At 39.2% G+C, this 24000-nt stretch overlaps 2 protein-coding genes across 2 annotated transcripts in view; both read left to right on the top strand.

Moving 5' to 3' along the window:
* Window positions 1–24000, top strand: part of LOC140927836 (maestro heat-like repeat-containing protein family member 1) — a 68106-nt gene that overhangs the window by 43177 nt on the left and 929 nt on the right. Inside the window, exons 27-42 of the mRNA XM_073377520.1 lie at window positions 565–681; window positions 1030–1165; window positions 2100–2212; window positions 2670–2822; window positions 3624–3778; window positions 5439–5604; window positions 5984–6168; window positions 6494–6631; window positions 7459–7573; window positions 7773–7919; window positions 9014–9202; window positions 18952–19104; window positions 20186–20320; window positions 20771–20873; window positions 20964–21029; window positions 22772–24000. The exon at window positions 22772–24000 is cut by the window's right edge and continues 929 nt beyond it. Coding sequence (XP_073233621.1) covers window positions 565–681; window positions 1030–1165; window positions 2100–2212; window positions 2670–2822; window positions 3624–3778; window positions 5439–5604; window positions 5984–6168; window positions 6494–6631; window positions 7459–7573; window positions 7773–7919; window positions 9014–9202; window positions 18952–19104; window positions 20186–20320; window positions 20771–20873; window positions 20964–21029; window positions 22772–22854 — 2154 coding nt within the window. The 3' untranslated portion in view covers window positions 22855–24000. The remainder of the gene's footprint in view (window positions 1–564; window positions 682–1029; window positions 1166–2099; window positions 2213–2669; window positions 2823–3623; window positions 3779–5438; window positions 5605–5983; window positions 6169–6493; window positions 6632–7458; window positions 7574–7772; window positions 7920–9013; window positions 9203–18951; window positions 19105–20185; window positions 20321–20770; window positions 20874–20963; window positions 21030–22771) is intronic.
* On the top strand, window positions 14148–16401 carry LOC140926673 (BTB/POZ domain-containing protein 6-like). Its single transcript, XM_073376390.1, has one exon. It carries the CDS (start codon window positions 14261–14263, stop codon window positions 15551–15553), a length of 1293 nt encoding a protein of 430 aa, XP_073232491.1. The 5' UTR covers window positions 14148–14260; the 3' UTR covers window positions 15554–16401.

Here is a 24000-nt window from a genome sequence, read left to right as displayed (position 1 = left end):
CATAAGCACATATCGACATTCTAGTCCTAGCAGTAGAAAATGGCGGCAAGCGTGAGGGGGCGGGTTTAGGAGGGTAAAGGTCACATTTCACGGAAACTAAATAACGCTGTTTGCATATCACGTGCCAAAAACCGTATTTTCGTGAGCAACGTGACTGAAAAAGTAACCTGTACTTTCACATGGTGCTACTTGTTTTTCAAAATTTTACAAAATAAAACGTGGGATTTTTTTGCAGTGAAAGGGTTAAAAGGGTCCGGTGAAAGCTCACGAAAATACCCTACACTACCCTCAAGCATATGGCTGTACCTTGACGTAGACTAGTTCCTCATCGTGTTCTAGTTCATGTGGAAACCGGGCATAACGCTCACCTCGGATATTACTTTGTGGTGCATGGGAAATTAGGCTAGCTCGCCCACAAGGCAGAGAGAAGTAACATATAAAGAGCACTCGGATTTTTAGACGTACCTCTTGTCACAGGGTGTGAGATCCTAGTCGGCCAGGGCTTCATGCTGCTATTTGTGCAAGCTCATTAGTTGGTCTTGTTTTTCGTGCTTGTCTTTGCAGCTTATTCAAGATCCATGGTTGTTATCAACCTCTGATGTCGAACGAGAGAGAGCTGTGGACACTATTTTTTCTCTGCTCCAAACCTTTCGCGACAACATGTTACTGACTGTTGGTGGGGTAGGTTTTGATACCCTCTTTTAATCAGTAAAAGCCCAAGTAGCCTTCATAGCTGGGGGTTTTGCTTGGCGAGCGCGCAAGTGAGCGGCGAAGCCCGGCGCGGGAAGAATGGCTTGAACCCCGAACCTCGAGAACCAGAGTTCGAGGTGTTAACCACTCGGTCACAGACGCATCCACAAGCCTAGGTAGACCTCGCATAATTATATATAAGAACCTTTTGAATCTAAATGTAACTTAGGATTATCTAGGTTCTTGTAGGTGTTTTTGCACCATTTGTGTTCTTTGCATTACGTAAAGGAAGGCAGACCACATGTCAAACAGTTACCAACCCTTTTTTTTCGCCTGTAGAAGCCCAGTTCATTTATCCTGGCTGGCCCGCTATTGGCTCGTCTAGTTCCCCGGTGTACCGACCCGATAATACTCATTCGGCAAACGGCAGTGGACTGTGTACAGTGCTTGCTGAAAATAGCTGCAAGATTTCAAGGTACTTAAGCTAAAAATCGCTTTTATCTGGGATCATTATACCTTTCTGGGAAGCTGCCTACCTACCCCTCCCCTGAGCCAACATTTTGCCCTAGCTTAAGTGAAAGGTAAGTGTTAATGTTGGCTTAGGGGAGGGGTAGGTGGACAGTTTCCCAGAAACGTGTAATGATCCATTATTTGCTATCTGTGATCGTTATAGTGGTTATATTTCTCCAAGAGCAATTTTCATGCTGTTTAACCCGAGTCAGACCGGGGGAGGCGGGGGCGACTTTTGAGGCCCTTCTCTCTTTAAAGTTTAACAACTTCAAAACCGTTCAGGCTATGACAGCCAAACCTAGTGACTTTTCCTAAAATTTATGTCGGAACATTTTAAAGTCGTCGTGACGTGTACCTCAACGTACACGTTACCATGGTAAGTCTAAACCTCGGTCTGAATAGGGGTTTGCCAGACTTTGCAAGTAAAATTAGGTGCAGCCATTATCAAATTACAGCCACGCACCTCCTGCCGTGTGTTATAACTCACCAGTGTCTTTGTTTGTTTGTTAGTTTGTTTTAACAATTTAATATTCAGAGACTCAACCGATGTCGCGATGGCTGATAGTGGTATAAAGCGCATGTTTTAGGCCATCTTTTGTAAGTTATCTCTTTACTCAGTTTCGAAAGAAACAAATTTTCTTGGTTTCACAAGTAAGATGCACGCAAACATTTTTTATTTCTTGCTGCATTTACTGTCCATTGCAGACCAATTCTCAAGGCATAAACAGTGCCAGTTTAGTGATGAACGCGAAGGTTAATTCACACCATGAAAGAATAGTCCTTTCTTGACACAAAGATTTTTGATAACTTTATCAAATCTCTCCGCTCATTAATTCAAAAAATTTTAATGTCTGAACTTAAGACTGAGGTGAAAATAAACTGCTTTTCAAATTTCTTAGGATATTCTCTTGAAAGCAAGGATGAACTGGTTGATGCGTTGCCGACGCTAAAGCAACGAGCCGCTCAAGATGATGCTAACATTTTGTTCAGCGTGGCTAGTGACTTGGCGAAGGTAAAACAAAACTTGACGTTACTGAATAGTCCATTTGCGCGATGAAGTCATTTTACTACTGCTTCCAGAATCCTTCAGGGTTTTACCTTGTGCAAATTAAGGCTTTTGTTATTTAACCTTACAGTTGTTACAAAATTAAGCTTGAAACGAAAGACGAAATTGATTCTGGTAATACAGTCAAACCTCGCCTCAAGGACACCCGCTTAATACGGACACCTCATTATTACGTACAGTTTACTTCTCCCCGGGAACAGAAATCCCTTCCATTTTCCCTAAATTCAACTCGCTAAATACGGGCCCCCTGTTAATACGGAAACTTTCTATAGTCCCCTCAGTGTCCGTATTAACAGGTTTTGGCTGTAGTATGCTGCTTTTTTTCTCCTCTTCTCTTTCTTTTCTTTTCTCTTTTTAATGATGTTCACTGATTTGCCATATTATCTGGTCTTTTTCTCGGCAGGTTATTGCAAAGAAACTTCAGAATGATTTTTTGTCGTCCTTTGTTAAAACGCTTTTAGAAGGTTTAACTGATTGTCAGTCTCACAGTTCCAGTGGTTCATGTGTGGTGCTTAACAGCATTGTTAGAATACGAGGGCAAGAGTTGAAACAAGATGTAAGTTTTTAGAACCTGCATTATTTACTTAAAAGGAGCGTCTACTGTTAAAGAAAATGTTGCCAAAATACTCTAAAAGATCCCAAAAATGAGAGTACTCGTACAGAAATATGTTCGTTTGCCTGAGTTTTGTTTGTCGCTGTTCAAAAGAGGCCTACACGACGGATTCGAACTTCGTGCGTCCGCCATTTTGGTCGGCGCGCAAGGCTTTGTGGGTTAATGACCTTAAATGGTTACTCGCCCTGGTTTTGGGGATTGAGAAACGCGCTTACGACATTGAAAAACCAACAGCAAAAAGTACACTTGATTTTTCCCTCCTCTGTTCACACTAAGTGCAAGAAAGGCAGTTTTGAGTATTCATATCGTCACATTTAGATTGTTTCAGCTGAATTGGCAAACCTACATGTGATACAGGGACTTTTTATTTCTTTGTTGTGTGCGGCAGAAAGAACAGGTAAATATAAACTCATTTCCAAATCGAGGAAAAAAGGAGAACTAAACAAAGTGGCATTACAACGTTTGTTTTAACTCGAAATAGAAGAAGACATCGCGTCTTTTTACACATTCAACGCACAAAAACTATAAAAACCGTAAAAGAATAGAAATTAAAAGTCTTGGAATATATTTCGCTCTTCGAGCCTCTTCAGTCAATAATATGTTCTGAAAATCTATTGCATTTTCACGACACTAACCTCAAGACGATTCTTAAGTTGGATGAACACACGCCTAAAAATTATAGCATATCATTTAGCGCGGTTCGTTGCCGGATCTTCTTTGGTAACAATAATCGTTCTCTTTCAGGCTGGTTATTTAGTTAAGGAAATTCACGCTAAACTCCAACACATCACGCATGCTCAAACCAGAACAGGAACTCTTCGAGTTTTCAGAACCTTGGCTTCGCATCATTTAGTTCCTGTAATAACAGCGTTATTGGAATTTCCCCTGCCATATGACCAGTAAGTATAAAGTCAAGGATTCGGCTATGTAAATGACTGTGCACAAAAAAGACATCATAGCAATCCATTTACGGTTGAGAACAAGTAACAAACATGGTGGGAATAGATTCTTAAGCTTATTAATAATTCACGAGGACACACAAAGGAATTTAAAGTTTAATGAGTGTTTGGAAATCAGACGAAGAACTCTTCATTTTTTATCCTGTATTTCTCCTTTTAAAATCTTTTTTTTTTTTTTTGAGAACCAATATCAAACATTTGACACAGAATTTCATTACAAGATCAAACACCTCGAGGTTCGTCGAAAGTAGTCCACTGCTAATCGTATTTTTAAATCTCTTCTCAGTATTTTATCTTGTGATGAAAAGACGTTTCTCATGCATATTTGATCCATGACATGAAGGTTATGCGTTTCCCTAGCATGCATCTTCGGCATTTCAATAACGTTTTAACTCAGACTTGAAAGGTATATACTTTGCGTCCCTTTTAAACGTTCTGGTTTGAGACGCAGGAAAACTTTTGCGTTGTTTTTTGGTATTCAGTCGTTAAAAGGACTGGAGATATGACGCAGTCGGCTCCGAGGTTCCATTCTATGTATACCCAACGACTGTTTTCTGTAAAATATCTGTTCGGTGAAGCAAACACTGCCTAGAATTTTCTATTACTTGAGGACGGCTAAAAATTTCTAGATGGCCGTTCCATTCATGTACATTTTTCGAAGCTCATCTAATAAATTCCCCAAGATTTTCTGAAGTTTAATTGTTGACATTTCACTCCCCAGGTTAGGCTATTTCTCGTAGAAAAAAGGAAACCTAAAATTTTCGGATTCAAAAAATGTGAGGGAAAGAGGAATCAGAAAAGTTATCTCCTTCGTAATACGTTAAATTGCATCTTAAATTTTCTGGAAAATAATAATGAATCCCTCGTAATTTCGAAAAGACTCTTTTTTCCCAAGGATGACCGAACAGGTACAAATTTTATAGCGCCGCCTAGAATGTTTTCAATGTAGTTAGGAGAAACCGTCGTTGGGTGCCCCTGTATCAGGAATGTCCTCATATCTTTGTGGTCATTCTAAAAGGGGCTTAAAGGAGGTGTGTCACGACCTTCTAGTTCATTTTGTTTATAATTCCAACTACACGTCCTTATTCGCTATGGAACTTGAGAACCCATTACTGGTGAATGACAAAATTACAGCTTCCTGTCAACAATTATGTCTCCTAAGCATTACAGTAAACGTTAAAAACAACGAAAGCGAACTTTGAAAAACAATGTGGCTAACTGGAATTGTTATCTGTTTCAATCTTCTTCAAGTTTGTTCATCCGCCCTTCCTTTTGTATTTGCTGATTTCTTCTTTTCATTTTTTGAGAAGTTATTTTTATGTTCAGTCTGTTTGTTCGCAGTTTTCACTGTTTTGGTTTTGACAAATTTCGTGACACAGTTCCTTTAAGTGGATTGATGATATATTCATCGCCTTTGGGTATTCTTTGTAACAACGTGAGGAAGTATTATGCTCTACGAGTCATTTGACGAGTGTTCTTAAAAGGCGGGTAAACGTAACGGTTGTTCGCGTGCCTTCGTTCTAAGAGTGGCGGGAAAAATATTGTATTTCTTAGCATAAAGGTTTACAGCATTGAAACAATACTTCTACCCGTTTCACAGGCAAGTAATGAGCATCTGGAGAACGATGGCTGGTGAGACAAATTTGTCTCTGAGCATCTTTGATTATGTGTTGGATCTATCGCTGCGAACTCTTCCCTATCAAGAAAAACCGAAGCCCAAGCACAAAAAGGAGATCATACGAGTAGCAACTTTACAACCTGTTGCGGTAAGTCTTTGCTTCAAATGATGGATTTTGCCTTCTGTTGGCAGAGTAAAGTAGTTTGGGAATCAATTGCAACTTTATATTACTTAAAGCTCGCCTGGATTGTTGGAAGAAAACGTGTGGTATACTTTTGCGACCTGACATTTTTGCGGATTTTGTTTTCTTTATTTTACCGCACAGATTATACATTGTTGGAGGAGAAAACATTGATATTTCCTTGAAGAGTTGCCTTCTACTGGCAGTTTTTATGCCAGTATCGTGTCTAGGACGGTAAAGTCCTCAACCCGACCTTTTTTGAAAAAACGGACGTGCGCGTATGTACTGTAATAAACCCTCTTAAGTTTTAGTTTAGAAAATTCTAATCAATGGCTTTCTCTTACAGATCACCTGCGGCCTGACAGAAATGTTTCGCTCGGAAGAGACTGGTGAGCTGGTGCAGGAGCATTTCCCGCGTCTCTTTGCCATGACTCTTTTACGGCTAGGCACATCAGTGGGCCTCCTGCCACCAGACCCACCGCAGTCCTCGGGCAAGGACAAACACAAGGGACCAAAGGTGGAACCCCTTGTGTAAGTGGTCCATTAAACTCATATTTTTGTTTTGTGGGTGTGAATTGCTTTATGGAGTTCAATGTTTGAGTGGGTGAAGAACAAAGTTTCTTACTCGCCAAAAAAAGATTTCAGGGCTCTAATTCTCAGAAAAGGAGCGGTAAGAAATGCCATAAGCTGGTATTTCACACGGTCAAGTGGAAAATTGTATCCACGCCGTCGTACGGTTTCGATGAAATGATCCAGATTAAGTTCCGGTAGTTCTAGGAGACTAGTCTCTTGCACTTTCAGCCAACGAAAGAGGGAAAGATCAATTCATAAAATATCACTGAATTCTTGTTTTTAGCACTGCTTTAGAATGCATCAAAGAGCTTCTTGAGAGATCCAAGTACGATAAACTTATGCAGTTGGTTGACCAAGAAAATGGTTGGACACTGTTCGAAGATGACAAAACATTTCCTGATGGTGTCGTTGTCATTGCACGGTATGTACTTTATGGCAGTCTTAAAGTCGATGTCGTAAACACAAACCAAAGCAACTTGCAGAACAATCAAACAGATGCAGATGATTTAACAAGCCTTTGCGAACTAAAAGCTAATAAAAGTAGCCGGTGCTGTGCTGACATCACGCTTTACTTCTGTTTAAACAGTCAATCAATCAATCAATTGATAAAATGGATGCCATTCGACCTGATCTCTTGTTATTTAGGTGTATTGGTGTTACTTCCAGTTGGTAGTATACGTTTCTGGGAAACTGCCCACCTACCCCTTCCCTAAGCCAACATTAACACTAACTTCTCATTTAGGGCAAAATGTTGGCTTAGGGGAGGGGTAGGTGGGCAGTTTCCCAGAAATGTATAATGATCCGTAGTTTCTCGGTGTTGCGGCAAGTGCAATCACCAAATGACTTAATACAAAAGAATGAAAAGACACTCAAGAAAACCGACACCACAACATAAAAGCGAACTAACAATGGTTTCTGCACCTCCAAGAAATACCCAGGAAAGTGGTGCGAGATACTTCAGTACCTACAAGGCGTGGTACTGTCCAGTCAAATCGCTCATTACGCGCCCTTTATGTGCAACATTCAAATAGTAATCCACCAAGAAGGAAATAGGCCATTCCCGATTTCCAAACACTCTTACTTTCAAAACGAGGCAAAGTGTAAAACCTTTCTTTTTAAAATCAGTTTTATTTGCGTCGGAATAGAAAATCATTTTCATAACAATGGCTTCGCACTTGGCCTCGATATGAAACAGAGGCTTGTAGCAACTAAGAAATGGCTTATTGATAATTAATGATGTGCTTTCAGGGCCTTTTGCAAGGCTGCTCCACAGCAGGTTCCCAAAGTCGTTGAACAGTTGAACCCCTCACTTGCCAGTGTCTACGATGCTCAGAGAATCGTAGTGGCTGCGTTCTTTGCAGAGGTATGTAATCGGGAAGTTTTGTGCTTTGTATTGGAAATATCATGCTGTTACTTTGCAAAATATGAACTACTCGGAGCTCAGGGCTGTGGTGGAGGTTTACTGATAAAGACGCACAGCCTAACCAAAACTCGAAACAACTGCATACAATTGATGTCTATAGTCCAAGTAAACTTACACTTATTTCCTTCTTATTTTCTAGTTAATTGACCAGAAGTGTGGCGGCAAGGTAGCAGTAGTAGAAATATTGATGAACAGTTTGCTTAGTCGGTTAGTAGACTCGTCACATGTTGTGCGCAAATTCTGTATCAGAGGACTGGGTAACATCTCCAGCGTAGAAGATTCCCAGGTAGGAAACGAAACATCCACTAACCCTACGTATTGAGACTCAAATCTAGTCATCTACTTTTTCCCCCTCGGTTTGGATTTAATTGTGGGCTTTTATCAACGTTGGCAAATAAATTATGCGAAATCTTCAGTCCAATTTGAAGTGTGGTGGAAATTAGGGTGGAAATTAAGGCGTGTTTATACTGATTTTCGGGTGTCAGTGTGGGAATTTCGTTATGTATCGTTGTCCTCATTCTAATTTAAAAAAATAAACGGGTAATCTAGAACAATCGCAACCCAAAGCAAATTATGGAGAGATTCTTCTGCCATCGAACATAAGGTATCCAGAGGAAGAACAATGAACCGTGTGCTTCATGGTCAGAATTCAAGTTTTGGGATTTCTTTGATTCGGGTAAAACGCGACATTCATTCCTTTCGCCAGTTTTTACTAGGCTTAAGCCCCGTGCAAACGGACGCTACATTTTTGGCGAACAACTCCCAACAGTGTTGGATTTTACATGTTGCGTCGGTTTGCACGCTCTGTTGCATGTTGTTGCGCAGAGTTTCAAAGCGGTCAAACTTTTGCGCGGCTCTTCCAACATGGGGCCACGCACGCGTAGTACGCATGGTCTCCTTCGAGATTACAAAGTCTTATGTTTTATATTCTTCCCATAATACACTGCAGGTCTTAACATTGTTGGGAGTTGTTGCTTCAGTTTGCACACCACTGCCAACACCGACGCAACATCTCCCAACATTGTTGGCCCAACAATGTTGGGAATTGTTATGTGCCGAGTCTAACGCAAATGAGCTAAAACAATAGATTTTTCTTATTAGCATTAACTTTGTCACATGTGAAATGCGATTTTTGAACCGGGCCTGAGGTACCTTGAAGAAGTTTCTTGGTATCAGTGTAATAATATTGTCACTCGACCCTAACCATGTATAACTCCTTTGGTATTGTTGATCAAGTGAAGAGATTCAGGCTTTAACAATAATGGGAGCCGTAGAGTCTTGATAAGAACTGTTGAAATAGCGAGACCGGTTTCGGAAGTCTAAGATGGTTTCCTTCGTCGTCTTAAGCATCTTAGATCTTACTGCTCATTTCGTTTTCAGCTGGAGAAATATTCAACCACGATTTTATCAGCAATGATGGCCGGCATGGACGACAAGGATGACATGGAAGATGAAATAACCCTGGAATCTATGTCAGGTCTGGCTAAAATCTTGGCTAAGCTGGACGAGAATAACGTGCGACAGATACTCATCAACATATGCTTAAGAATCAGGCCCTGTTTTGAAAAGGTTAGTAGTTAGCTGCGTTGCTATCGGGCGTCGATAAAACCAGGAACACGGAACATTCTGGAACATCCCGGAACATGAAAAAATAAAAAAGTTTTCGTGAAAAAAAATGAATAGAGTAAAAAATATATACATGTATTTTTTGACAACAAAAAAATAACATAAAAACGAAAGAAAAAGAAAGAAAAAGACACTGGTATCATCTCCGAGTATGAGAAAACAATATTTTGTCGCAATAAATTTGTTGGGCGAGTGATGGTTCATGCAAATGACAGTAACGCGCGAAGGCTTGCCTCTAAATTCAAAACATATTAAAATTGGACTTGAGGAGAGGGTTTTAGTCAAGTTTTCCTCACAGCCGCCTCTTGTAATTGTTTCAACGCCATGCGGTTTAATCATTTGACGGATAGCCATTCACGGCTTTGCGACCGTAAGAACAGCTTAGGGGCTCATGGTTTTGGACTTTATTTAGTGGACAAGATTCACATTCGCAGTGAATACTTTCAGTGGTAGTGGTAGCGCAGCGGTAGATCCTAACTGTTGTCAGTTAGTTTGAATTTCAGCCGTCTCCCGGAGTCGCATGTGAAGTTTGCCTTCATTATACGGTCTAAAACGTACGTCGAACCAGTCTTAGCAGACAAAGTATATATAAAAAAGGGTACAGTGCATGTTTGCGCACAGATATAGAGTTTGTCTTGAGAAAACGCCTTTGTTACTTTGTTGCACGACACTAGTCAATTTCCGAAAGTGAAATTTCCTGTTGTCTGAAAGTTGCACAAACGTTTCCTATAATTGTTGAATGGTTTCAAATGTTTCCGACGTTTTCCAAGAAGAATCTGAAGTCCTTAATTGATTCTGAAGATGACTACCGCACAAGTTGTCGAAACTTCAGTCAATGTCAACAACAGTCCTGTTACAGGACTACACTCTGACTTACCCGGTCGATCATAGCAGAGCCCTCGCAGCGAAGCACCATGGGTAAGAAAATTTGGTAAAGTATCCATCCGAGAAATTTTGGTTATAACGTTAGCGTCCGTCCGTCCGTACGGACTCTCTGGGTAGTGGAAAGTAGAAACGAGTTCCTCCCCTCTCCCCAAGAGAGTTTTGTCCCCTATTGTTTCAAAAGGCTTTAGAAATGATTGACAAATCAGAATCTGTCAACTGAGCAAATGTTTGGTGGATTTTAGGGGCCGACTATTTGACTCTTGAGGGGTTTATGGGTGATTTCAGAGAAAAATATCCTGTAGACTGACTTCGAGAGGAAAATAGCATGCAAAGAAATTCCTGGGAAAAACAATATCCTGCACTGAAAAAAATATTACTTATGACGTATAATGCTAAAAAAAAAGTCTTTCACTGTTATATGTGAGGCAAAAAATTTATTACTCCAGAGGTTTGGGAAAAAATTATTGCCTCAACTAAATCATGCATACACCCCTCCCCCACAAACGTCCAATGGTCATGTCAACCATTTAGGGGGTGGGGGAAGAAACGGATTTGACACCTTAGTAAATGTCATCCATCAACAAAATGGCTGGCGCACTTTCATCATGTTGTGCTTTTCAAGAGTAATAAAGTTTTGCATTTCAAGATTGAAAAAACGCCGATGAAAGATACAGAGGGAATGAGAAATTCAATGGAAAGCTCAGTTTCCTTTTTGTGGACAAACGAAAGCTTTTCGCTATAAAGTTGTCTTTCGAGGAATTCAACCTTGTTTCTGCACGGCGGATCGTAGCGCTTAGTTTGTTTTGAACCAACCAAGGCAGCGAGGATGCTGAAGAAACTTGAGGTACATTCTGTACTCTATGGTCAAGGAAAGTACGTTTTTAAAAGGGAATGTTTGTATTTATAAAGGTTTCATGGTCGTTTTCTACATTTTTACATCGGCGTGAAGGAAAAAACACAAAATGTGCATTTGAAATTGATTTTTTTGCCATTTGCTCAGCCTATTTAACATGCGTGAACGGATCCACGATCCAGTTTTTGTTACGCGAATTGCTTTTTAGGATTAACTTATGGGTTTTTTTAATAAAAATTTTCAAGAAATTAAGTTATTTATCTGTCACTGCTCATTCATAACCTTAGCTCAAAAAACAATCGTGAGATTTTTAGAAACACTTCAGAGGGGCTACTCCCCTTTCTTGAATTAAAACTGAAGTGTTGTTTTTGTACATGTTCCATTGATTGCCATTCATTTTCTTATTCATTTATACTTGCCATTCAAGAATTTTGCATTGTGTAGAATTCAAGAATTTCTGCAGTGTGCAGTGTGCTGCTCTTTTTCCGTAACTCGTGCCTGGAATACAGCTGAATACCGCTTGAATGAAGTTTACTGCGTTTGTTTTCAGTTGTTTGTTTACAGCCTTATTATTCTCGCTGAAAAAGTGAGCTTATCTAAAATATGAAAGAGTTCTCCTCTATTCTAACAACAGACTCGTCGGCTTTCCGATCCCGAGTTTGTCTATTTTTTTTAAAATGCAAAGTTGTAAGCTGCTGTATTAACGTTTATATTTGAGGTGAAAGATTGGATTACAGTTTGTAGCGTAAAAGGTTATCGTCTGCTTTTCTATGTCCGTCCTCAAAGAAAATATTATACACCTTACGGTAAAATTTTTTTTCAGGTATTGTGAGGTATAAATGTAAAGGCTACACATAACTGTTCGTCTGGACCCGTTAAAAAAAAAAAAAGAAGGAAAGAAAATATAATAGGCTTAGGGGAACACAAAAGTTCCTAAGTCGGCCTGATTTTCCTTTTAGGTCTTCCCTAGACTTGCCTACAAGTCTAGCTCAAATTTTTTCACGAGCTCGAAGCGCTAGGGGTAGATTTTTTATGTTTTCTGCGGCAAAAGCGAGCGAGAGAGCGAGAGCTGGGACCAACTACCGGAACCTGAAATGAGAAACAAAGAACTTTGAGAAAGTCTAGGTCTTCCCTTAAAGACAGAAATACTGACCCTAGTAATCGTAACCTGGAAATTGCTGCTATTGAAGAGACCTACAATTTCACAATTTTTTCAATTCAGATCTGTTTGCGGAATGAACTTAGGCAAAGTGCCTCATTGGCATCTTTCAAGCGCGCCCTGAAAGACACACTATTGAGGCAGACATTTCCTTCATAAGCTCTAGAATTTAGTAGAATACCATCATAAATTGTGATTTCGAGTTTTTATTGTCATTTTTGCTTTTATAAATTGTAAATTGTTTGTAAATAGTTCCTGAAAAACCTCACGAGGATGTTACTATTAAAGTTATGATTATTATTATTATTATATTTGTTGATAATCATTTAGCCCCTCCTTCAAAAGGTGAACTCATGCCGAAGGCTCCTACAGTTTAATTAATAGGGATGTAGGATCCCTAGGGAAACTGGAAAAATGCAGTGTGCTGGACTAGCCACGCATTGATACACTAGGGCTATACCAATACATGTCTGAGTGTTATGATAGTTTTCAGGAAAAGCTTGTTAACAAGAGTATACATCAAGGGAGCAGAAAAGTTTGAGGTGCTTTCTTAGTGGCGGAGGGGGGGGGGGGGGGGTATAAAGGTTTTTTCATGTCACTTGGACCGAAATCTCAACGCCTCTTTTATCAGCAACTTCATTGGAACACCATCAAATAGCCTTTTCATATCAAGCAGAATTACCAGGAGTCAAATCCTAGATATCGAATTTATATGAACAAGAAAAATCATTTTTTTCGGGTTAATTTGCAACTGCTTAAATTGCAATTACCACTGTAACTTTTATATCTTCAGTTAAATTTGTATTTCCGCAGTTCACGTCATCTTCATCAATAATAGTTTTAGTAATAACAATAATGTATCTTACAACGCTTGAACTGAAGGCTGGAATCAAATTAAAAGGTGAAGAGCTACTGTTCCCAGACACACTGTCATATGGATATGCCTAGGAGGTGAAGGAAAAATATATACTAAAGTGCTAGACGTTTGAATTCATTTTGTTAGCCCAATAACTTACATCCCTGTCAACCTTGTACACTGACCCAAGATTGCGGGTAATGCAGGGAGACATTGAGGGGAGACATTTTTTGAGGCAGTGAAAGTCTACAAGAGGATGGTGGCAAAATCGGGGCAAACGGGAAGAAAGAACTTGAAACGAGTATTATTATTATTATTATTATTATTATTATTATTATTATTATTATTATTATTATTATTATTATTAATAACTGGTGAAAATTATCGTCCAGATCTTCTTTTCCTAATCCAATCCAAGTGCCTATATGTTCTAGAATTAACAGTTGGTTTCGAGTCTAACCTTAACAACAACGCAGAGCGCAAAAAAGAAAAATATCTGAACTTATCAACGAATTGAGTAGAAATTACAGATGTGTGAGATTTGTAAATCTCTCCATGAGCTCCCTTGGCGTTTTCTCCCATGAATGCTCCACAATGTTATAGTCATGATGAATGACATTGGCATTGACAAAAAGCAACAACTTTATATAATCAAGAAAATGATAAATATAGCCATTAGAGCAACATATTACATCTTTTGTCGTAGAAATAAGAATTGGGATAGCCCAGACTTAATGCAATTTTGATTTTTTTTCTTTTCCTTTCTTTTCTTTTCTTTTCTGTTTTTTTGCTTTTGTTCTGTTTTGTTTTTTGAATAATCCAATCTCAAGCAGCATTTGTAAATTGCCTATACGTAGCGAGATTTACAATTGTACATTCAAAAACACAAATAAAATTTCCATTATTATTATTATTATTATTATTATTATTATTATTATTACTATTGACTACTTCTCCAAAAAAACTTTTAGTTCGACATCCGAAATGAAGACAGTTGATAGAACAAGAACGATGGCGTCGTAATGGCAACCACTGTGTCCAGCATGCCTTATGAATTTATGCTATCGAAGGTTTCGTGACCTCTTGAGAGACATCGCCTGATATTGTGCGACAGATGGCGTGACGATTTAATATGCATTGATATTTGCGGGTATCATTTGTCGCTCAACTCAAAGCGGGTGCTTTGGTGTAAAATTTGCCAAAAAGGAGAGATATTTTGACTTGTTACCACGGTTTCACTAAACGAATATGTCTATCGAATTAAACTGGCAAACGACAAGATCCACTGTCAGAGAAAGAGCCAAGTTTATGCTCAACAACAATCGACTTAGCGACGTCAAGTTTGTTGCTGCAAATAGCAATGGCGAAAGCGAAAGGAAGCAAGTGATTCCAGCTCACAAATTCATGCTGGCGATTGGCAGTCCTGTGTTTGAAGCCATGTTTTACGGTGAACTGGCGGAGACTAAAGATACTGTTGAACTGCCTGACTGTGATTATGAGAGTCTGCTGGAGTTGTTTCGTTACATCTACAGCGATGAAGTGAATTTGAGCGGAAGTAATGTGATGGGAGTGCTTTACTTAGCAAAGAAATACATTGTGCCTTCACTCACTGATAAATGCACGGAATATCTGAAAGAAAAGTTAGATCCTTCCAATGTTTTCAGCATTCTGCCATCTTCACTGAAATATGAAGAGAAAGCCCTGGAAGATCGATGCTGGAAAGTGATCGACAATCAGACAGAAGCGTCTGTGAATTCGGAAGGATTTGAGACAATTGAGAGGTCTTTACTTGAAGCAATAGTCGCAAGAGACACTCTGACGATTAAGGAAGTAGGCTTGTTTAAAGCTGTAGATAGATGGGCAACAAAACAATGCGAGAAGCAAAGCTTAGCAGCAGAAGGTAAAATAAAAAGACGACTACTGGGCGAAGAAGTAATAAAAGCAATACGCTTTCCACTGATGACAATAGTGGAGTTTGCCTCTTTTGTTCCTGATACCAATTTATTAAATCTTGATGAAATCACCGTCATGTTCAAGTTCTTTGCAATAAAGACTTCTCCAGTCGCGTTTTCTAAAGTCCCTAGAAGAAAACCTTTTTACCGGGTTGGTAGATTTCAGTCGGTCAGAATGAGTGGCTGTAGTTATGACTCAGATGGTAGTAGCCACAGCCTTAACTTTACCGTAGACGGAAACATTACCCTAAAAGGAATCTGTTTACTCGGCAGTGAAAATAACACCTATACAGTAACATTGAACTTGAATGAAATAAGTACTGGCGAAACTGTTATCTCTAAAACAGGAACGTACTCCTCCACACTTTTGCAATGTAAAGACTTGAGCTATTACGGCTTTGAAGTTTTGTTTGACTCTACGGGAGCTGATTTAAAGAAGAACAACAAGTACTGCATTCAAGCAAAAATAGCTGGCCCACCGTCTGGAAGTGGGGAAAATTGTTTACTTAAAGGAGAGGAATCAGGTGTTACTTTTACATTTCCCCCAGGCAGTCGTGGGCAATTTTCTGAATTTCTGTTCTCCGTTTAACTTCCTGTCAACCAGCTAAATTGTTAAGGCGGTAAGATATGATGGTCTTAAGTACCCTGCGTCAAATATACACCGCTACCGCTGATTATAAATCAGACTGCACAACAGCTTCCAAATTGCTGCTGTGATATCCCACAGGTTTGTAGGAGCAAGAACATGGGGCTACAACACTTGAGGAAGCCCAAAAAATGTCTGCGTGAGAGGGTACAAACGACGTGCTACTGCCGTGCCGAACTTAATTCATAAATTATAAATACATTGGAATACATTTTAAAAGTTCACTAAACCGCTTTTATTTTTAAGTTTTGTTTTTCGCATTATCATTATTATTATTATTGTTATTATTATTGTTGTTGTTGTTGTTGTTGTTGTTAATTACTATTTTTCTACATGTACAAGAAAAATCAGTTTTACAAAACAGTGTCTCAAGCTCTCAACTCAATTAGCAGTGATCAAGATTGACAATCCTTCATGACCACCATGATATCGATGTAAACACAAAAAGCGCAAAATGTTCCAACCAGCTTTAATGCTCAAAATAAAGCGAGAGACCACAACACTATGCAACCCACCAAAATCTAATGCGACTGGTGCGGCCTAACAAGCAAGAAACTCCTATTTTACTCTTACTCTTCTGGTCAGTATCACTCCAAAGATCACGAAATATTAAAGTTTGATTGAATTTTGATAAATTTTGCGACATAGCTCCTTTAATATACTAATGACTTACTTCAAGCAATAAAATTAATACTATTAACAAGAAATTTTGCTTTTATGGGCCAATTATTCAACTGCAGAGATAGAATTTTTAGGAATTTTTCAATTCTCTTTTTTTGTCCAAAGCTGTTAACGCTTTCCGTAAGTTTAGAGGCCGATATTTTTCTGCCGAGGATAGGGCAGGCAGCAGCAGTACAGATGCTACGAGAGGCCTGAAATTCATTTAGATGAGGAGCACGGTGTACACGGTATATCCCTAAACTTCTAACCTTTTTGATATTGCGAAACGGACACGCACGTTCAGTCTAAGGGTGGACTGCACAGAAAGACCGCATAATTCATACTCAGAAACAAGTCAGATCGACTTGCGATGTTGAGGGTAAGGATTAGTAGGAATAGGGTGATGCAAGAGAGAGTCTTCTTTCTAGTTTTCCTTGGCGTATAATCTAATCAGTGTAATTTCGCTATTATGCTGATTTAAGACATTCGCCAAACTAACACATCCTACTATATTGCGTTCAGCCTTAAATATCATAATATACCGGTAGTTGTGTTGGTAGTCGCTGAGGTTGCTCCGAGTGTAGTTTTCTCTCAACTAACTCAATGAAAATTCTAAGTCGGATTTGCCCATAAAAGAATTTGTTCTATGAAATAGTAGAGAGCAGTTTGCCGTTAAATTCGCTCAGTTAAAACAAGATAAGAACGTACCCCTTTTTTTAATTGAAAGGCGTCTTAGAAAAGATATGTTGACAGTTATTAGCAGTATCCCAGGGAAGCGGGAAAAATGCATTTTGGACGATTAGCCTCACATTGATGGAACAGGAGTATACTGTTGTAAATAAATCGAAATATTTTTTAATTTTCACTTTTTTGTAGTAAAAAGCAACTTATAAACTACTGTAACTGCCCCTTTTTATTTAGTTTATTCATATTTGTTTTATTAAGAAAAGGGCAAAGATCCATAAAAACAAGTATTGTAGCCGGCTTCGCGCTCGCGAGCGGAGCCCCATGCCTACGAAAATTTGGTAATCTATCCATCCGAGAAATTTTGGTAATCACGTGACCATACGCCCGTCCGTCCGTCTGTCCGCACCACAGGGAAACAAATTTGAAATGTCAAACCTTCTAGCTAGTGTGGGAGCCTGTAACCTGTGTTTAACTTGATACTAGACATCCATATTAGATCATATTATGGTCAAGTGACGGCTGTCAAAACAGGGTATCCGCTGACCATTGTTACATTACCGTATCGCAAGCTCAGGTGCTAACTCGTTGAGGTCACGTGCTTTTCTGCTGACCAATTGTTAGCTTTTAATTGATCGCAGGTTCAAGTTTATGTTCTTCAGTCATAAATGGTTTCCCATTAGGTTAAGTATAGGTTTGTGGATTTCTTTGCAATAGTTTAGTTTAAAGTCCGTTGTCTGAAGTAAATTTAAAATGCATAAACTGGAGCTTCGCTTTTAGCTTTGGCTAACTCTATATATTATTCCCCTCATTTATGAAATGACTCCTGGGTTTAAACCAGTCACTGTTTTTCTAACGTCTGTTAGAACACTGAACCTATAACATTTGTACTGGCTTCTGTAATAGCCCACGTTCGATATATTAATAGAGATCTTTAGATTCTAAGACAAGTATGACAACGAGTACGAGATTTTCTCAATACTAAGTAGTAAGCGCGCGTGAACGTGGCGCGTGGCGGGAAAACGTGATAGCCGTCGGCACTCTATTACGAGTTTTAGCGAGAATGTCGAAGTGGGGAAAACAAGTTATCATTTGTTAGAATAAAATCTTTCAATGGCCCACGTTCGATACGTTAAAATTCTAACATGACTCCGAGCCTTTACGGACAATGCAATTGGGAAATTTTTCACTATTCCATTCTCTCGAAGAGACATTAGCACAAAGAAAACCAAACCAAATATAGGCGAATCTATGCAGACGTCATTGTCTACATTTTTCCTCATTAGCATACGACTTAACTCATAGAAGCCGTGGCCGTATATATGAACTAAATGCAAAAGTTGAAAGAGCTGATAAAGTTGAGCAATTTGTGCAATTTTCAGCTCTTTGCACGCAATATTGAAGGAAATAAAAAGAACTGCGAAATTGCTGTGTGGCAAAAAAGTTAATGAGCCATACATTCTGTGTAAAATTTCACATTTTTAGAAGAGAATTTCTCCGAAATCATTTGGTGTATTGGGCTCAAATTTTCAGAGATAACTGAAACTGTTATGCCCTTTCAATATTCAGAGTTTTTGTTTTATTAGCGTCATCAGATAGTGATAAGCATAGGTTAATGAGGTAAAAATGTAAACAAAGATTCGCCTATAGAAGTATGACCATAAAGCCTCGGAGTCAGTCAGAATATTAGAGACCTTTAGATTCAACGACGAGGACGACTACGAGTGCGAGATTTGACTTAGAGTTTTTTCGCGTATTCTCAAAATATTGACTCCCCGGACAGCTTCATTTTACCATTTTTCACTAGAAAAGTTAGCACTGTTACCTAAAGTGAAGGCTGCCCACCTACCCCTCCCCTATGCCAACATTTTGCCCTAAGTGATAAGTAAGTGTTAATGTTGGCTTAGGGGAGGGGTAGGTGGGCAGTTTTCCAGGAACGTAGAATGATCCCAAAAACGTGCGAGCTTGTAATGAAAGTCTTGCTTTTTTTTGTACAGGACAAAGATGCAGTGCGGGCCGCCGCGTTTACCTTATTTGGCAAGCTGTCTCGTTTTGGTGGCGGCCCTTCGAAAGCGCCGTTCCTCGAGCAAGTTCACACAAACTTGATAAGTGTTCTGTTACACCTGAATGAAGAGGATGACGTCATTAAGGTAATTGGTGTAGCATCTTAACCATAGGCTTTGCTTCGAATTTGCTATGACAGTTACTAGTTTACTGGTCACTGAAAATGCTGGAAAGAGTGGCCTGTAGAAGCCACAGAACTTCCAGTAATATTTTGTTCTGTATTTTACACAACTACTTATATTACTGTAGTCAAGAGGTCTTTTACTTTACAAAGGTAGTCCCTCGCATCCCTCTGTTGTTCAAAAGTTGGATCGCGCCATCCAACGGATAAATTACCATTCAGTGGATAAGTGTTAGGAAACCCAATTTCGTTGTCCAGTGGATGGTGATTTATCCTGTTCTTAGCGTTATCTTCCTTTTGAACAACTGGGGCCAGCTCTTATTCCTCGTTGTGTGTCGAATTTCTCTGAAATTGCGGTTACGCTGTTGACAACACTTATAGAGTAAGGCTATCAAGAAAGAAACAATGTCGATCAATTTTCATCTGCAAATTAAGTTCTGGGGATTTCCGCTGTAACAGTGCTTCTCAAATAACGGAACTGAGAAGGGACACCCAACGACGGTTTCCTCCTAAATTCATTGAAAACACTTTTCAGACTATCCAGGGCACTTTAAGATATCTATCAGTGCATTCTAAGTGGCGCTATAAAATTCGTACTTGAGTCTTTTCGAAATCACAAAGTCTTCAGTATTATTCTCCCGAAAATTTTAGATGCAATTTAACGTATTACGAAAGTAAGAATTTTTCTGATTCCTCTCTCATCACATTTTTGAATACAAAAAATTTAGGTTTTCTTCTATTCTACAAATAATAGCCTATCGTGGGTAAAAAAATGTGAAAATGAAACTTCAGAAAATCGTAGGAATTTATTAGACTGGCTTCGAAAATTGTACATGAATTGAACGGTTATCTAGAAATTTGTAGTCTTCCTCAAGTAGTAGAAAATTCTAGGCAATATTTGCTTCTTCGAACAGATATTTTACAGAAAACAGTCGTTGGGTGCCCCTGACTGAGGTATCATTTCAAGTAGGTTCCATTTGCAGTAAGCGCCTATTTAGTCGCTATATTCAGCCTACTGCTTAACTTGTGAAGCTTTTATTTCTTAGGCGTGTAAAGGATGTTTACGATCAATAGCTCCGCTAATGGGCTCAGACTCTGTGAACCAGATGTTCCAGAAACATTTACTAGAAGAAGGGCACCTTCATTACGGCGAGTTCATGAATGATCTCTCCAGACTGATTGTAAGTGTTGTTTGTAGCGGAGCTCCACGCGCGAAGCGCGCGAGCGCGTGGGCGGAGCCACATAGTTAAGAAAATTTATCCTAGTGTAATGTAAACTAAAGCAATTTCATGTGATTGACTCTCAAATCAAGTTTTACTCTCTTACCAAGACTAGCTTTGACGTGCTCAGCGTGTTGACTTTTTGCGACTTACACAGTAGGGCGAAATAATTCTTTTGTTTTGCTTTATTTATACAAGGCTGTTTTTGTATTTCCGAGGCCCCCTGCGAGTAGAAACCCTAAAAATAGTGCACACGGGGGTGGGGGCGGGGAGACAATAGTAACCTATTCCATAAAGTTTATGCCCTGAGTGACCCTGTGGAAAGCCTTATCTTGCCAATGATGTGGATCTCGTTCAAAGATCATGCGGCCATTTTCCCAGTTTATATTTTTTATTACTGTTTTTCCTCAGATTGTTGATTTTGCGGATAAAATTAGTTTTTACGTCATGGGCTGTGTGTCCTTCTTCAAGAGTTCTCGAGATGATATCAAAGCGAACGCCGCTTTATTTACTGGTAAGGTGACAGAATTGCACGTACTCCTACCGAAATTAACGTTTCCTTCCTTTGTCTTTGTTACTCAGTCACTGTGTTTGATATTTTCAGGTTTTATTCTCGGTAACTTACCAAAGGAAAGAAGAAATGAAATATCTAAAGACCACGTTTGTGGAGGTAAGACTTTGTTTTCCTCCATAATATCGTTACAGGCTTTTAGCAAGACATTGAAGGCTGGTCGTCAAGAGGGCATGTTTTCCCATAAAATTATAAGAGATTAAGTGAATTTTCCTCGTATTTCTTCCAAAAGTGGGCGTCCATAGGACGGCTGGACACCTTTCTGGCTAAAACCTAGTGTCGTTATGCCTTCTTGTCAGCTCAACTGGTAGAGAAAAGCTTGCATAGCTGGCACCCTGCGTGCAGAGTTTCCTTTTGTCTTCTTCTTGATCGAGTAGGTTAAAAGTAGGCTCTTCCTGGAACGTGTCAAGTTTTTGAAGCCGCCGCAGCCCAAACCTTCTGAACTAGTCAATCTTGTTTTCTCTAATCGAACTGGTTTTTCGAGTGCGAGCAGCCGTTATTGTTAAACCGATGGTCAAAACTACGGCCGCTGTACCGAAAGCATGGCTGTTTGGCCTGAGGTCGAAACTGTATCCTAGCAGCAAGTAGCGCATGCTCAACAAAGATCTTACTCGAATCATGCATTCTTTCTTGAGTGAACGCCATAGGTTCGTGAGCCAGCCTATCGATACGTAAGATCTCAAATCAGTTGAGGAGCTTGCCACGTTAGGTTCAACCGTTGAGATCTATATGTGATTTTGACATCATGTAAAATCAGCTGGAGTGCCGAGAAGCGCCTGTGATATGTGCGTTAAATACGTTCATCATTCCTAGCGTGATGTATCCATTCATGATCCCTGTGAGTTGTCACATTCTTGTAGTGCCAGTCCTTGTTCATTTTTTCCTGCTGGTAGCAGATCCCCTGTCGAGAGCACATCTTCACCCGGCGTAATGAATAGCGCCTCAGGAAATTAATGCTTGACCACGTTGTGACAATAGTTACTCCGCTACAACTGAGTGATTTGCAACGCGCTCATCGGTGGATGGCTCTGATTTATAAGGGTTCATTATATACCCTATACCATAAAGAATACAGCCAACCAGAGAGCTAGAAAGGCATCCATCCATAAGTTCATTCAGAATCGCGAACGAAATTTTTTCACATGTGAGGAGAATCATATGTTCAATCAAAAGCCACAGCGTTGCTTGAGTTTCGCGCAAAGTTTCCCGCCATTTATAGGTGCTTGCAGCGCAGGAAGTTTGTTGAATCCTTAAGGGAGAGACCGTCTCGTAGAAAAGCGAACAACAGTCCGGAAACTGGAATGGCATAGAATAACTCCGTTTATGTCATTGTCGCTGAGGAAAATTGTAGAGAGCTTGCGAAACAACAGTAGAAAGGAAAAAAAAAACATGGCAAGTAAGCCTGAGTTGTACTTTTGATGAGGAACATTTTAGTAGGAATCTAACTTGTTCGATTTCTGATACGTCAAGAACTCGTGCGTAGAATCCCGTACAAACTTTCTATGAAGTATTCCATATACAGCCCGTAGAAATGACATATTGATGGCGGATATTTGTTTTTTCTTTCTCTCTCTCACGCGCCGGAATCACGAAGAAACCTAGCCGGAAATGGACATTTAAAACTTTCAATATTATTGTACAAGAATTAAAAAAGGGGACGTCAGTTTTCCATAGTCTCTACTCTTGTCGAGCAAGGAAATGTCGTGTTCTAAACACTGTGGTGTTGAACATTTTGATGTTTTTTTTCTCTATGCTGTATAGGAGTATAGAGGAAAAAATGTTGTCTATTTCGTAAGTAACCACGTTTGAAAAACTTTGACACATCTTTCTCCTTCTTTCAGCTCTAATTCTTCTGTTGAAAGACCCTTCACCCCGAGTGCGATGTAAAGCCGCCGAAGCAATGAGCCTGCTTTACGACTACTGAAAACTTAATACTAAATATTACAGACTAAACCTGTACGTGAAAAGAGATTAATTCAAAAATTCTAGACCTACTTCCCCGAGTTAGTTTGCGGTGAACCCCTCTCGGTTATTATAACAAGAGAGCACAGTAAATTCCAAAGGGCTAAAATCACTCCTTAGAAATCTTCCTGGTAAATGGAAGCATATGCTATTAACTTTGAAAATATTAATTTATGAAGAATAACAACAACCTTTATTTGGAGTTAGATGATTTAAGGGTAACTAACTCCACCCCAATCCTTCCTCCCGGGAAAGAAATATACATTGTACTCACTGTCTGTAATTCTATTGGCTGAGAGCTTACAGTTAACTTCAGTACATCAGCATACCCATAGGGTCTACAGTTGATTCACTAACCTGCTATCAGGTAGGTGAATAATCTGTATCAAGTATGTTGGATGCGGAAGCAATGTATGAGTTCCGTTTCTGTTCTGTTACTTCTTGTTCTGTTCCTTTTCGCATTAGCCAGAAAGAGCGGTAGTTTAAAAATACAGTCTAGTCTAGGTTAAGTGTCCTGCCTTCATATAGTTGAATTTTGTGTTTGTTTACTCTAAATCAGAGTTAAGGTTTCGTAGACATTTGAAAAAAGAATCCAAGAAAAGCTTTAATCTTTTTTTTTTTTTTTTGTAGAAAGATTTCTATGGCTGGCTGGCAATGATTGCCTTAGACAGTAGGAACTAATAGTCACTTCTTAATAGTCATTTTTTAAAAAAATTGTAAAAAATAGCAAAGGTTGAAAATTGGGTTCACACAAATATGGTAAGTTTAAAAAAAAATTAAAATAAAAAAGAGATTCCTATAAGACATCGAATACTATACCAAGTTGTCTATAATAATGGAAAGATTTTCTTACGTCCACCTTCAATTTATTGGATCAAAAATCCTTTTTCTCATATACTAAAATGAGGCGGTAGCTTTGCTTTTCGTTACTTTGCTTCCTCTTCTTTTTCAATTAGTTTGCTGTTACTTTTCTTTCTTTCGCTTCGGTGCTTTGTTTTCTCATTAGGTCATTTCATATTTTCAAGGGAATCAGCCTTTTCTTTGTTTTTTTTATTATTATTATTTGAATGTGAATGTAATGAAATTTCGTCCGTTCTGTAAAGTTCTA

This window comes from Porites lutea, chromosome 2, assembly GCF_958299795.1.
Source record: "Porites lutea chromosome 2, jaPorLute2.1, whole genome shotgun sequence".
Taxonomy (NCBI): domain Eukaryota; kingdom Metazoa; phylum Cnidaria; class Anthozoa; order Scleractinia; family Poritidae; genus Porites; species Porites lutea.
Note: the sequence above shows the minus strand (reverse complement) of the source record. Positions and strands in the feature narration are given on the sequence as shown.

Excerpts from the sequence above, each read along its gene's own strand:
- LOC140926673 (XM_073376390.1), top strand. The coding sequence starts at position 14,261 with ATGTCTATCGAATTAAACTGGCAAACGACAAGATCCACTGTCAGAGAA.